Source organism: Ornithodoros turicata, chromosome 1, assembly GCF_037126465.1.
Source record: "Ornithodoros turicata isolate Travis chromosome 1, ASM3712646v1, whole genome shotgun sequence".
Lineage (NCBI taxonomy): Eukaryota > Metazoa > Arthropoda > Arachnida > Ixodida > Argasidae > Ornithodoros > Ornithodoros turicata.
The window spans coordinates 182304505-182319868 of NC_088201.1; the positions used below are offsets into that span (position 1 = coordinate 182304505).

General features: G+C 45.2%; 1 protein-coding gene across 1 annotated transcript; it reads right to left on the minus strand.

Moving 5' to 3' along the window:
- Nucleotides 1-5272: 5272 nt before the first annotated feature.
- On the minus strand, nucleotides 5273-6361 carry LOC135391531 (uncharacterized). Its single transcript, XM_064621811.1, has one exon. It carries the CDS (start codon nucleotides 6359-6361, stop codon nucleotides 5273-5275), a length of 1089 nt encoding a protein of 362 aa, XP_064477881.1.
- Between the last annotated feature and the right edge of the window lie 9003 nt (nucleotides 6362-15364).

Sequence of the window (15364 nt, forward strand, 5' to 3'; positions counted from 1 at the left end):
GCGCTCGAAAAGTGCGTAGCAAATATAGTGCATTTTGTGTGTGCCGGCGAAAAGCACCCAGTCAGAGAGGGTGTTTTCAATCGCGGAATTGCGGGGCTTATAATGCGCGCGAAGCCTGGCAGACTCAACCCACTCGTTGTGGACAAGTTTATACTGTAAAACCCTTTAATTTCGCGAGACCTTAATTTTCGCGAATTTTGCGAATCGAGAAAATTCGAGGAACTCGAGGAGCGGGCGAAATTTAGTTGTTGCGAATATATCCCTACTCGATTCGCGAAAATTTAGGGCTGCGAAATTAAATGATTTTACAGTATTTATTCATGATAACTACAGCCTCTGCAAAAATGCTGTTCAATGACGTGGTGGGTGCGCCTTATGTCATATCGTTTGCTAACGTTCGCATATTTATATGGTTTCCCAAGAAGAGCTAGCCACTGGATCAGTGGACAGAGCTTTCACGCTTCGCCGTCCTGTGAACGTTCGGCAGTCGCTATAACTGTTACGTGTAGTTGCCATTAAAGGGATGGCTCGTCATTCTGATTATCGAGCTATGTTGTTTTCTCCAGCGCTTAACGCGCACTTAACGCGCCCACTCGAAGTTCTTGGGCGACGACCTTCTTGAAGTGCTTACTTCTCCTAATGTTCCTTTGTGTGTTCGGTTTTCTTTCATAATACTATCCAGTGCTGACGCACTTGTTTGGTGCAAGGTACAGTAAATACTGCCACCGTCACGGAGTCTATGATGGAGAAAATACCCCGCTCTGAGGTGTTCGTGCGTCCCCGTTGGAGAAGAGAACATATTGACAGCCCACGGAGCGCACGCCGATATGACAGCATCGGCGTGACCCCGCTGCCGCCGCCGCCGTCGGGTCTTCAACCTGCTCTACGCCGCCGCCGAAAAAAATGCCCACGGCGCACACCTCTACTCGTGACCGCGATACGCGGCGTCGGCGGCAAAAGGGTTTTGGGTCTAGCGTTGTGTACGAGTCTTTGAGCGAGTTTATATTAATCTCACTCCGTTTATTGTTCAACTGATGGTTGTTGTTTGAGAGCTCAATTGCTATGCTGTGAGATTGGGGTGTACGGTGCGCATACGGCATACGACAATATAAATAAATAAATATAAACAAAAGGACGTGCACGATAAATTACGCCACATTATTATGGCTTCCCGTGTTGCTACACTTTGCATTATAAAGGCGCTTTCGCGAACCAGTCCGTTTACAAACAGCCGTGTGCATCCCGTCGTGTATATATTAGACTTGGATACTTTCCTTTTAATTGCCTAATAACGCTTTTGCGACTCGAGCGCGTAATTAGCAGGCTCCAGTGAGTGAGTGAGTGATTAAGGTTTTTCTGGCGCATGAGCGACTACGGCTATTATGCGCCAAGACAATGCTAAAATGTTATCTATTTAAAAAGGGGAATAATTCAGTTAAAATGTAGTCTAAAGGTATTTGATGCAACCGACATCGTTTAAAAAATTGTATACACAATTAAAAGTAACCAGGGGCTCATCACCCAGCAAAAGTGCGGGATGGAAGGGAATGTTATATTTATAAAAGACGGGAAAGTGGCGGCGACGGTGAGCTTCGTGCAGTGGGCACATTACCAGAATATGCAGAACAGAAAGCGGTTCCCTGCAAGGCACACACTGGGGTGGATCCTCCTCCCGTAAAAGGAATCCGTGTGTCAGGTAGGTGTGGCCAATACGCAACCGAGCTGACAGAATTTCGTGAAGCCGGTTACTGAAAGCATGTGTGGGCTTGCCTATGTCATGTTTGATTAGATGGAGTTTATTAGTGTCCTGTGTGTTCCATTGTTTTTGCCATTTCTCATTAATCGTCTTTCGTATGACTGAGCGCAAGTCTTCAGCTGCCACTTCTGTAAATGCGAGGTCGCCGGACAGTGCCTCGACAGCGGCCTTGTCGGCTTGCTCGTTGCCACATATACCTACGTGACTTGGCACCCAGCAGAGTGTTAGAGAGAAACCTTTGTTTGTAATTCGGCTGAATAAATGCTGGGCCTGTTGCACAAACGGGTTCTTTTGTTTCCGTAAGCTACATATAGCTTGTAGACAGCTCAGGGAATCAATGTACACGACTGACGTATCAATGTGAGAGTGTAACACATGATTAAAAGCAAGGATCACAGCATATACCTCTGCACTGAAAATGGAAAAAGTGTTTGGCAGACGGCGAGACACAACAGACGTGCCTGTGACCATTGCACAGGAAACCTTTGAGCCCGCTTTAGAGCCATCCGTGTAAAGGGCGACATGGTCTCCAAAACTGTCCTTTAATGATAAGAACTCCTGCTGGAGCACAACTGTAGAAGTTTCTTGCTTTTTATATTTTAATAACGATGTGTTGTGTGTTGGTGGTGGTTGCCATGGGGGAAGCCTCCCACCACTTGCTACTAGAGTCACCCTGCCCTGGTCAGGGAAGCCGTAAGCTTCCATTTCCAGGGACAGTCGCATACTAAAAGGAGGGATGACAGAAGGTCTGTTCAAAAACAGCTGCTGGAAACGGGTTTCTGTGGCACAGGCTAGGGCAGGGTGCTGCGGGTAAGATCTCACCTTCATTGCATATGTAGAGGCAAGGTAAAATCTCCGTTTTTCCAGCGACCATTCATTGCACTCTGCATACAAGCTTTCAACTGGTGATGTTCGAAAAGCTCCCAACACCAGACGGAGACCCTGGTGGTGAACTGGGTCTAAAATCGCCAGGGCAGACCTCCGTGCAGAGCCATAAACCAAAGACCCGTAGTCAAGCTTTGAGCGAATGACGGAAATATAAATACGACGCAGGACTTCCCGGTCTGCACCCCAAGACCTGTGCGACAAGATCTTGAGTATATTTAAGGCCTTCATTGACTTGACTTTGAGATTTTTTATGTGAGACACAAAATTGAGCTTTTGGTCAAAGATGACACCAAGGAATTTGTGTTCAGGCATGACAGTAATATCCTGGCCATTCATTCTGAGTGTGGGCTCAGGAAAGACACCCCTCACTCTTGAGAATGGAACACAAACAGTTTTCTCAGGAGAAAACTTGAAACCGTTTTTGGTGGACCAGTCTGAAAGTTTGTTTATGGTGAGCTGGAGCTGTCTCTCACACCTGGAAACGCTTGTGGAAGAACAGGATATTTGAATGTCATCCACATATAAGGAGTACTTGACAGACGGTGGAATTGCATGGACGACAGAGTTCATCTTTACAATAAAGAGTGTTACGCTTAGAACAGACCCCTGCGGGACTCCATTCTCTTGTGTGAACAGGCGGGACTGTACAGTTCCCAGCTGCACCCTAAATGTTCTCCCCTGAAGAAAGTTTGCAACGCAACGGAAGAGCCGACCACGTATCCCAAAAGAGTGTAGGTCACGAAGGATGCCATACCGCCAGGCGGTATCGTACGCCTCTTCGAGGTCGAAAAAGATGGATACACAATGCTGCCGTCTGACAAAGGCCTCCCTAATAACAGTCTCCAAACGCAATAGCTGGTCTGTTGTTGAGCATGCAGTTCTAAAGCCACACTGATATCGGTCTAGGCATTCATTTTCTTCAAGGTAGTACATAAGCCTGCAGTTCACCATACGTTCAAAAGTTTTTCCTAAGCAACTGGTAAGGGCAATAGGCCTGTAACTGCTTGGACTGGAAGGACTTTTCCCTGGTTTTAGCAGTGGAATGATGATCGCCTCCTTCCAGCGGGACGGGAGGCAGCCCTCATTCCAGAGAGAGTTAAAGAAGTATAGAAGAGTTTCTAGCGATGAAGGTGTTAAATGCTGCAGCATGGAGTACGTGATGCGATCTGGCCCTGGAGCTGTCTGTTTTGAAACGCTCAGCGCTCTTAAAAGTTCTGTTATGATAAAAGGCCTATTGTAAGCGTAGTTGTCACCAGTACCACATGACAGGGTGCACTTCTCGGCAGAATCCTTGATCTTCAAGAACTCCCGTGTGTAATGAGCAGAAGAGGAAACGTTTTGGAAATGTTCACCTAAGGCGTCAGCCTGGTCTTCGATGCTTTGACACGTGCTTCCATTTATTTGCAGAAGTGGAACAGAGAAGCTCCTATAGTCGCCTCTGATTTTTTTCAGTCTGTCCCATACAAACTTGGATGGAGTGCTACTATTTAAGGTGGATACGAAATTTTCCCAAGATTGCCGTTTCGCTTGTTGCCGTGTCCACCTTGCTTTCGCACGGGCTCTTTTAAAAGCGAGTAAGTTTGCTGGGGTTGGGTATCGTCTAAACTTACCCCATGCACGGTTCTGCTCCCGTCTGGTGTTCGCACAATCACTCGTCCACCAGGGCTTGCAGCGTCTAGGGAGACGACCTGAAGATTGCGGAATGGATTTAGTGGCTGCGTTAATGATAATGTCTGTAATAGTGTCATTTGCTTCATTAATGCCGAGTCCATGAAGTGATTCTGCTGACAGAATGGCTTCTTGTTTAAAGGAGCCCCAATCGGCAAGTTGTGTTTTCCAACGGGGTGGTCGGGTAGTGAGGGTAGCTGCCAGTTGATTGAGTTTTAATACAAGAGGGAAGTGGTCGCTACTGTAAGGACTGTCGGCAACTGTCCATGAAATATATTGGAGTACAGATGGACTACATAGTGAAATGTCAATAGCTGAGAAAGTCTGTGAAGCCGAATTGACATGCGTTGCACTCCCTGTGTTGAGAAGGCAGATTGGCAAAGATGTTAGCATTTTTTCTAACATCCTACCTCGTGTGTCAACTTTTGAGCAACCCCACAGGGTATGGTGTGCATTAAAATCTCCAAGCAGCAGAAAAGGCTGTGGCAGCTGTCTGAGAAGGTCTTGAAGTTGCTTTTCTTCGACCTTAGCTGATGGTGGCAGGTACAGAGAACACACCGTCACCACACGGTCAGTGCAAATCTGCACTGCAACAGCCTCAAGATTTGTAGAAAGTGGGACATCTCTCGTGGGGAGTGTTCTCGCCGTGAGAATGGCCACACCTCCAGAAGCACGTGCAGCATTCGTTCGATCTTTTCTGTATACGTTCCACCGTCGAAGGTGGCATGGATTTTCAAAGTTCAGATTAGTTTCTTGAAGACAGAAACAGACAGCACTGTGTCTGTCTGATATATCATCGATGTCATCAAGATTCCCCAGAAGACCACGACAGTTCCACTGAACGATACTCTTGCAACTGGAACTCATTAGGAGTAAGCAGAGGAAGGGGATCACCAAGGACTGAAATGCAACCTGAAAACGTGAAGACCCCGTGAAATGTGGAAACATGAATGTAGAGAATCAAGGAGCTTGTATCCTTGGTGGAGGGGCCTTTTGCTGTTCTTTGCCTTTCAGACCCCGTCCTCTGCCGGTGTTTTTCTTTCTCTGCTCTTTGCCCAAGGACGAAGTAGTAGTACTTGGAAGACTCGATGACGACTTCTGCGATAAGCAGTCGTCATCATCGACATCCATGTCTTGGCTTGTACTTTGGGACAGGCCCTTGGTAATCCCGTCCCAAACGGAGGGAGATACAACAACCTCCTTTGAGGCTGTGGCGGCCTCTCCCTGGGTGATTGGCTGTGTGGCCACTGGAGGAAGCACCTCTGTGACCCTCTCTTTGAGTTGGGGAGTGTGGTGTGGAGGCCCAGAGGTCTGGGTCTCCACTGAAACTCTGAGTGGTGCCACTCCCCTGCGCACCACATCAGAGAAAGTTCCTTTCTTCTGGAACTGTAGCTGGGCTCTCGCTGCTCGGTACGTGACGTTTTGTTCAAACTTTATCTTGAGAACCTGTTTCTCCTCCTGCCAGAAGGGACAGGATCTCGAGTACGCGGGGTGGTTACCTTCACAGTTAGTGCAACGGATATCATTTGAGCATGTCTCTGACGAGTGGTCTTTGCCAGCACACCTTGCACAGACAGCCTGTCCACGGCACACCTGCGAACCGTGGCCAAACTTCTGGCACTTGTAGCAGCGTCTTGGATTGGGGATATATGCCCTCACATGACAATTTAGATAGCCAGCTTTGATTGTTGATGGAAGACTGTGGAGCTTGAAAGACAGGACTACATGTTTCGTGGGAACCTCTTTCCCATCTCTGCGCATCACGATTCGTTTTGCCAAGACTACACCCTCGTCAGCCAGCCCTTCCTCAAGTTCGGAGTCTGAGCACTCAAGTAGTTCGCTCTCAGATATCACACCTCTTACGATGTTCAAAGTGCGGTGAGAGCTTACGGTTACAGCTGTTTCTCCGATGTGGGTGAGGGAGTACAATGCACTGCTTTGTTTTCGGTTCTCCACTTGGACTTGGATGTCACCACTGCTCAGCTTCTTGGCGCTGTAGTTCTTGCCAACTACACTTTCCAATGCTTTAGCAACTGCAAATGGTGACATTTTCGAAAGCGGCTTTGTTTCGTCTTTGGAGTGTACTACGAGAAACTTTGCATACCATGGTTCAGGTTCGGGTCTGTATAGGAATGTATTCTTTTGCTCGGTGCGGGACCTTTTCAGGCTCCGATCATTGGATGATAAGGAATTAGAAGCCATACATGGAATGAAACTATTCGGTGTAAAAGTCCTGCCGCCCACCACGGAGCCCAACCAGGGGACTGCGCTTAGCGCCGTAGCAGGTACGTTCACACTATACCCACGTGCAGCTTCTGGAGGGTGAAAGACTGCCCAAGGTTGACCCTTGCCGCCAAAGAAGGTGAAAAGAGAAAGGGAGCAAGGGGGGGAGAAGATAAAGAGAAAGCAATGAAAAGTGAGATGGCGACTAGCTGAATAGTCCTGGCCGGGCCTTCCAGGACCACCCGTCTATGGGAAGCAGGGGCCAAAGCGGTGTGTTGCTTTCCCGGAGGGGCCCCGAAGGGTCCTAAACAACCTCCGGGTCCACTCAACCGCCAGGATCCCCCTTTCCCCAGACACGGGAAAGCCACGCACAGCTATACGTGGGGGTCTCCCTCCTGCGGCGACCCAACCGTGAGTGCAGGAGGGGGCTACTGCGGCTGCTGCCGGGCGATGGGGGCGCCAAGTTCCCGACGCCGGGAGCAGGCTCCAGACTCGCGCAATATTATTTTGGTGATGGTGCATATGTTCAGACAAGAGCGAAGGAAAGTTGTTCCCCCCTATTTGCTTTATGTATTTATTCACTTCAGTATATCATTCTCACATACTAGTTTAAATTTAATTATCGATTAGTAATACTGCAGTATATGCAATTTAGCACACTACAGTGCTGTAAGATATATTGTAAGCACTTTGGCTGCAGAAGCACTGGGTGGATATCTGTAAAATTTTAGTGCCTTCTTTTCTGTGGTGGTCACTGTCACTAATAGTGATTCAGTTAAGTGTTGTGGCAAATGTAAACAGTCATCTGCTATATTGGAAAGTGAGTGATTATAATCAAACAAGTCTCAATAAACATGATACCTTCTACAATACCATCTGTGGTTCCTAAATGTCGGTATGACAAGGTATGAAGAAATGTTAACGTAGTGCATGCTATTCAAAGCAAGTTCTTCCACATCCCCCCATCTACAAACACCCAGAAAACAAAAAAAAACGGTTCTTGTCTTGGGTTTGCCTCTGGTAACATAATTTAACTACACAAATGCAGATATGTGCAGTCAAACACATTTGCAATAAGGAAAGCATGAAGATTATTGCAGTTGCAACGATCACGTCAGTAGGTCATGTACATCTTGGTATTTTTGAAATTTCTCAAACATTTCCATAGCTTTTATATTCAACGTGCTGGACATCTAGTGTGCAACACCTGATATCGAATCAAAATCCGAGCCAGTATGGGGTCACGAACACACCGGTGTAACCTGAGCAAGAATAAGGTAGACGGCATGTCAACAAGTTGCAAACCGCTGTTCCATCTTGCACATTTGTCATGCTCATCTAGGTATTTTTAAAATTTCTCAAACATTTCCATATCTTTTATATTCAATGTGCTGGACATCTAGTGTGCAACACCTGATATCGAATCAAAATCTGAGCCAGTATGGGGTCACGAACACACCGGTGTAACCTGAGCAAGAATAAGGTAGACGGCATGTCAACAAGGTGCAAACCGCTGTTCCATCTTGCACATTTGTCATGCTCATCTAGGTATTTTTAAAATTTCTCAAACATTTCCATATCTTTTATATTCAATGTGCTGGATATCTAGTGTGCAACACCTGATATCGAATCAAAATCTGAGCCAGTATTGGGTCATGAACACACCGGTGTAACATGAGCAACAATAAGGCAGACCACATGTTTTTGAAATTTCTATTATTGTAGAAGGTATCATGTTTATTGAAACTTGTTTGACCATAATCACTCACTTTCCAATATAGCAGATGACTGTTTACCTTGGAATTGCCACAACACTTAACTGAATCACTATTAGTGACAGTGACCACCACAGAAAAGAAGGCACTAAAATTTTACAGATATCCACCCAGTGATTCTGCAGCCAAGGTGCTTACAATATATCTTACAGCACTGCAGTGTGCTAAATTGCATATACTGCAGTATTACTAATCGCTAATTAAATTTAAACTAGTATGTGAGAATGGTATACTGAAGTGAAAAAATACATAAAGCAAATAGGGGGAACAACTTTCCTCCGCTCTTGTCTGAACATATGCACCATCACCAATATAATATTGCGCTAATATTGCGCGAGTCTGGAGCCTGCTAACATACGCGCTCGAGTCGCAAAAGCGTTATTAGGCAATTAAAAGGAAAGTATCCAAGCCTAATATATACACGACGGGATGCACACGGCTGTTTGTGAACGGACTGTTTCGCGAAAGCGCCTTTATAATGCAAAGTGTAGCAACACGGGAAGCTATAATAATGTGGCGTTTGATTTTGAGTTTGATTGTGAGTTTAATGGCGCAGCGACAACTGAGATCATAATGCGCCAAATATGATGATGATAGTGAATGGGTTATGTTAAGAGTATAGTGATTTAATTAAAAAGAGAGTTCTCTAAGGCGGTACTTCTGTGTAAATAAGAAGGTAAAAGTGGTGAACTAAAACTTCACAACTGGTTGATTACATTCACCTCTCTAAAAAAATTAAAAACATTGTCAAAGGGAACGAGAGCCTCATCACCCAACAAAAAAGACGGGTGAAGAGGCAAACAGTGGTCATAAAAGAAAGGGAAACAATGATTACGATGTTCCTCTAACGAAGGGCAACTGATGAGCAGGTGTAAAACGGAAAGGTCAGCTCCGCACCTGGTGCACACAGGTGCTTCTTCTCCCCGTAAAAGATGTCCATGAGTGAGAAAGGTGTGCCCTAGCCTCAGCCGACTCCATAGGACCTCATGATGTCGCTTTGGAAAGAGTTGAACACATGCGCCAACATAAGGTTTGACTGTGTGAAGTTTGTTGTTTCAAAAGGTGTGATATAATTTCCTTGGGCAGCTGCAGCTGCACGATCAGCTTTCTCATTTCCCCGAATGCCGACGTGGCTTGGCACCCAGCATAGCCTCAAGCTGTACCCTTTTTCCTGTATGACACTCATTAGGTACCGTGCCCGCCTGACCAGCAGGTTCTTGTGTGTTGCAAGACTGCTGATTGCACGCAGGGAGCTGAGGGAGTCTGAGTATATCACTGACGTCACAACGTGTTCCTGAAGAATGTGATTGAATGCTACAATAATAGCGTACATCTCACCACTAAAGATCGATAAAACAGTGCTTAAAGCTCAGCTACGCCGATTTTCGAGTGTTACAGAATGGAATAGTACTCACACGATGTGTTCATATGGGAACACTGATTATGTATGCAAAATAGTTATCCCAAACACCTCGCGGTTTTCCGAAAAAGTGAATTTTTAGTTTCACTGACATCCCGTCTTGTGGCCCGCAAACCCTGTGTCGACGACACATTCGTGGTCTGCCCGCGCTCCGGCTTGGCATGGCATGGCTTTTGGCTTGGTTTCTTCCGCCAAGCCGGCCAGTTTCTTCTGCCGAGCCGTCTGCTGCGCAGATTCACATTCGGGAAGTGATAAACAGTTAGCTATTAGGGAGCCAGTATATTTCTGGACTTCACTAAACCCACGAGGAACGTGAGTTTTGCTTCCTTCGACTGCAAAGCATTTGCTAGGCCAGTACAGACATCCTGGTGTGATTCGTGTTCTGTGCTGCGTGCCGAGAATGCGTGAGCGTTTTGCTCCCGTCTGCAAGAACACTTCAGCATGCAGTTCCAATGTTTCAAACCACAATTTTCCGAAAGGCGAAAGAGAAATCTATTGACTGCAACAATCGGTTACAACTCCGACTGGGTGCGACCTTCGAAAGCAGCGGTTTGATCTGTTTATCTGGCTCATACGAATGTTACGGAAGCAATGCGCAACTTGTTTCACAAGAAGCCGAAGATGTCTCGTCCGGGATGCTGTGCTAACCTTATCTGCAGCAGGAGATTGCAGGGGCAGGACTAGGCAGCCGATAAAGGTAAGACTCGTAATGCTAAGTCAGTCATGCGGTGCAAATTGCATCACGTAGAAGAGAGAGATACGCTATCTGTCAGTTACTGCTTCATCCTTTAGAGATTACGCCCCAGCGGGTGTATTCTCAGTACAGATTTGGAATTGCCTTATTTGTTAAATGATTTCACAGGCGTTCTGGCACCACCGAAAAGCTTGCACTCCACGTCTCAACTACCACCGTCTGGGTTTCAAGCTGAAGGCTGTCACCAGTGCCAACCAGACGCCCCTTCAAAGTTCATCTGTTTTTGTTGACGGAACAGTGACACATGGTACTGAGACATTTCATTTTCTGATTAATCAAGTGCATTCCATCACTTGTGCTCGATTTCTTGTGTTCGTATACCCTTGCTGTTGCTCGCTAGCTTAGAGCAACCTAAATGTCATAAATTATGTTTTTCTAGACATTCAAACAGCATCATGTGTGCAACGGTACATACTTTTTCTCAGGTGAAGTAAGGTAAATCTGTCCGCCGTGGTGTTCTGGCAGTGCAGCAGAAGCTTGTGTTGCATTCAAGTGGTATCATGTATACAAAAACTTATTTTATGCCTTTCTGTAGCTGCTGTACTAATATTGTGAGTACAGAGACATTCCTGCTATTGTTTGTATCATCTGCAGCAGTATATTGATAATGTTAATTATTCAATGACTTCAGCTAACATTTACATTCTTACTTCCAGGTAAACCTGTCACGCAGATGCCCTACCCCTTGGTATGCATAGTTCAAGATTGTACCGAAACAATCCACCTGGAGCATTATTCTTCAATTGGCAGTGGCATTACTATCACAACACACCACATACTGCATGTCTATGGTGTGTGTACAATGCATCAAACCTATTCTCAAGTACAGGCCAGGTGGTACGCAATTACAACATGAAACAACTGACACAGAGACCGTAAAGTCATGCCTTTTCCTCCGCGCCTCGGGTTTCATGTTATTATCCTCAAATGCAGCTCAATCCGCCTGTGCTGTGCAGCATGAGCAAAAGCATATATTGTTTGTGGTCACATGACACGGAACATAAATACAAGTGAAACCTTCCTATGTTGCACACCCGCAGTGCAGCCGAAGTGTCTCCTACTTATAGAGGTGTCAGAGTTACAGAATATGACGGCAACAAAAAATGGAAGAGATCACAGCTGTGAGAAATGTCCCCCTTCTTCAATTTAAGGTCCTTAGTGGTACCTGGTGGTGGTGCCTGGTAGTGGTACCTCTACCCACTCTTCACTGATAATTATTACTGATTTTAGTATATTCAATTCCGTTCAGATTCTACTCAATGGCATTACCTCTGGAGCTTTTCGAGCAGCAAGGACTTGTCTCTGAAGCGTCAGCCCACTTCTCATAGCTTTGGTGCAGTGCTCGTTCAAAGACTCTAGACAAACTGAAGACAAGTGCTCACATAAAGAATTACGATGTAGTCTAACAGCACTTGTTTTTGGACTCTAAAAACTAAAGCAACAAAATGCCGAGAGCAGTATAGGGGAAAAAAGGGGCAAAAGTCAAGGCCACTGGCTCATTTTGGGTCTTTTTGGTGCAAAGATGGGCCGATATTGAGGTAATGTGGCCAGGGTTTTGTCCGACTTTGCAGTGAAAACCCTATCCTACTTCCAAGATAGGGTGGTGTCCAACATAGAAAATTTCGTCCCCATGTAGTTTCAATGGGAGCCTGCCCATGCAATGAAATCATGGGGAGTTGTCCGAGGTAGGGGGGTGTCCGACTTTGGAGGTTTTACTGTACTATAGAGCATTCTACATCATGTAATCTAACAGTTGTTCACGTTTGAATATTTTAACCATGGAATTTACCCTGCATGCACCATACCATGTCCAAACACGAACAACTGCTAGAGAGCAGCATGTATTGTTTCCGTATAGCACTTATGGCTTGCGTCCTGTGATCGGAAACAGTGGTGTCTTTTTTCTGCTATAACCAGTAAACTACAGTAAAGATTTAAAAATAATGTGTCATACCATAAAGCACTATTGGAAACGGCAGTTTGTAAAACTAGAGAAGACTATCATTAGAATGGGGGACATGTTCTACGGTGAAATTTTTTACAGTATGTGCTGTACCACGTAATGCACTGCAGGCCTATCACAGTACAGTATGGTAACGCTCTGAATACTGATTTGCTCAAAAAAGGAATGATGATGATGATTTGGGTTTTTTTTGCGCAAAAGCTGCTAGGGCTATAATGCGCCAAACAACAAGGTAATGTGATGAACCTAGTTAAAAACTTGAGATGCTCATGTTAAAACACTTGGCTAGTGGTGGCTTAAAAAAACATGAAAGGGTTAAGAAAAGAGCTCACTGTAAAATTCACAGTTTGTTAAGATATCCGATATCCTTTAAAAATCTATGTACTGCAGTAAAAGGAACAATAGCCTCATCACCCATCAAAAGAGCTGGATGAAGAGGTAAAGAGTAACGATAAAATTCAGTGAAATGATGCTGACGATAACTTTCATGTAACGGGCATGTAGTTAGAATGTGTTGGACAGAAAGGGGCTCTCTACAGCTCACGCACTCAGGTGGCTCCTCTCCACGTAGCAAAAACCCGTGAGTCATGTATGTATGTCCAATCCTTAACCTGCACCTTAAGACATCGTGTAACCTGTTTTCAAGACTTTGTGAGCGATTTCCTATTTGAGGCTTCACCAAGTGCAGCTTATTCTGCTCTTGTGTGCTCCAAAATTGCTGCCATTTCATGTTGATAGCATTCATCAAAGATAACCTGAGGTCTTGAAAAGGAACATCAAAGACTGTTATGTCAGCTGAAAGTGCAGCTGCAGCTGCACGATCCGCATTTTCATTACCCTGTATGCCCACGTGGCTTGGCACCCAGCAAAGGGTTAAACGATAGCCCCTGTTAGCTATTTTATTAGCTAGACATCGTGCTTGCTGCACAAGAAAATTTTTTGATTTTTGCACTGAACATATTGCCTGTAAAGAGCTGAGGGAATCTGTATAGATGACTGATGATGCAATGCAATGTTGTAAAATATAGTTGAGTGTTATGATGATCGCATAAACCTCTGCACTGAACACCGACATGATTTTGTGTAAACGATGAGTTACTGTGACTGTCCCAGTTACCATGGCACAAGATACACCAGCATTAGTCTTCGATCCGTCCGTGTAAAACGCCACGTGCTTTCCAAAGCTTTCCCTTAAACTCTCGAACTCCTGCTGCAGCACAGTCGTGGAAGTATCGCTTTTTCTGTACTTGGTCAGTGACGAGTTGGAATGTGGTGGTGGTTGCCATGGAGGCAAGCTCCCACCAAATTGCGAAAGCTGGGTGTTGTAGTGGGTAAAATCATAAAATTCAACTTCTCGTAAAACTCGCATGCTAAAAGGAGGGACGACTGAAGACTTGTTTAAGAACAGTTGTTCAAAAGGCGTCCTTGTAGCGCATGAGAGCGCCGCATGTTGTGGATAAGTACGAATCTTTAGTGCGTACATGACACTAAGATAAGCTCGTCGACTTCCTAAAGACCACTCCTTGCATTCGACGTATAGGCTTTGAACGGGTGACGTTCGGAATGCTCCGAGGACCAGTCGCAAGCCCTGATGATGTATGGGATCTAAGCACTTTAGGACAGACTGGCGTGCCGATCCATAAACTGCACATCCGTAGTCCAGCCTGGACCGAACTGTAGACATGTAGACCCTGTACAATGTTTCTCTGTCTGCCCCCCAGGACCTGTGAGACAGGACTTTTAAAAGGTTCAATGACTTCACGCATTTAGCCTTCAAGATTTTGATGTGGGGAAGAAAAGTAAGCTTTTTGTCAAAGACAAGACCTAGAAATTTACATTCTGTCCCTATAACAAGATCACTGCTGTTCATTTTAAGTGATGGCTCGGGAGACATTCCTCTAACTCTTGAAAATGGTACACATATGGTCTTGTCTGGGGAGAATTTAAAGCCATTTTCACTGGACCATTTAGTTAGTCTGTTAATTGTGAGCTGCAGCTGTCTTTCGCACATGGCTAGGTTGCAGGAAGAATAAGATATTTGGACATCATCAACATAGAGCGAGTACTTGATTGAGGTGGGTATAACCTTAGCGATAGAGTTCATTTTAAGAATAAATAGAGTAACGCTCAAAACAGATCCTTGAGGAACACCATTCTCCTGTACAAAAGGACGCGAAAGGATTGTGCCGAGTTGGACCCTGAACGATCTTCCCTGTAGGAAGTCGGCGATGCAGTGGAACAGACGACCACGTATTCCACATGAATGCAAATCAAGCAAGATTCCATATCGCCATGCGGTATCATAGGCCTTTTCAAGGTCGAAAAAGACAGACACACAATGTTGTTTTCGTACAAAGGCTTCACGTATAAAAGTTTCTAAACGAACAAGGTGATCCGTAGTGGAACACCCCGTCCGAAATCCGCACTGATATTGGTCAATGCACTCATTTTCCTCAAGATAGTGTATGAGACGGTTATTTACCATTCGCTCAAAAGTCTTCCCAAGACAACTTGTGAGTGCTACAGGCCTATAGCTTGATGGATCTGACGCATCTTTTCCTGGTTTTAAAAGCGGGATAACAGTTGCAACCTTCCAGCGAGAAGGGATATGTCCTCTTTGCCATATAGTATTCAAGAAATCAAGAAGACTTTCCAGAGAGGTGTTTGACAAATGCTGTAGCATGGAGTAGGTTATTCGATCTGGTCCAGGCGCTGTGATTTTTGATGATGACATTGCCCTTACGAATTCTATCATTGTAAAAGGCTTATTGTAGGAATACTTCTCGTAAGCTCCACTAGGAAAATTATGTTTCTCCTTCTGTTTTTTTATTTTTAAGAAGTCGCTACTATAATGCAAGGAGCTCGAAACCCCCTGAAAATGCTCACCAAGAGCATTGGCCTGTTCATTCATGTTCTG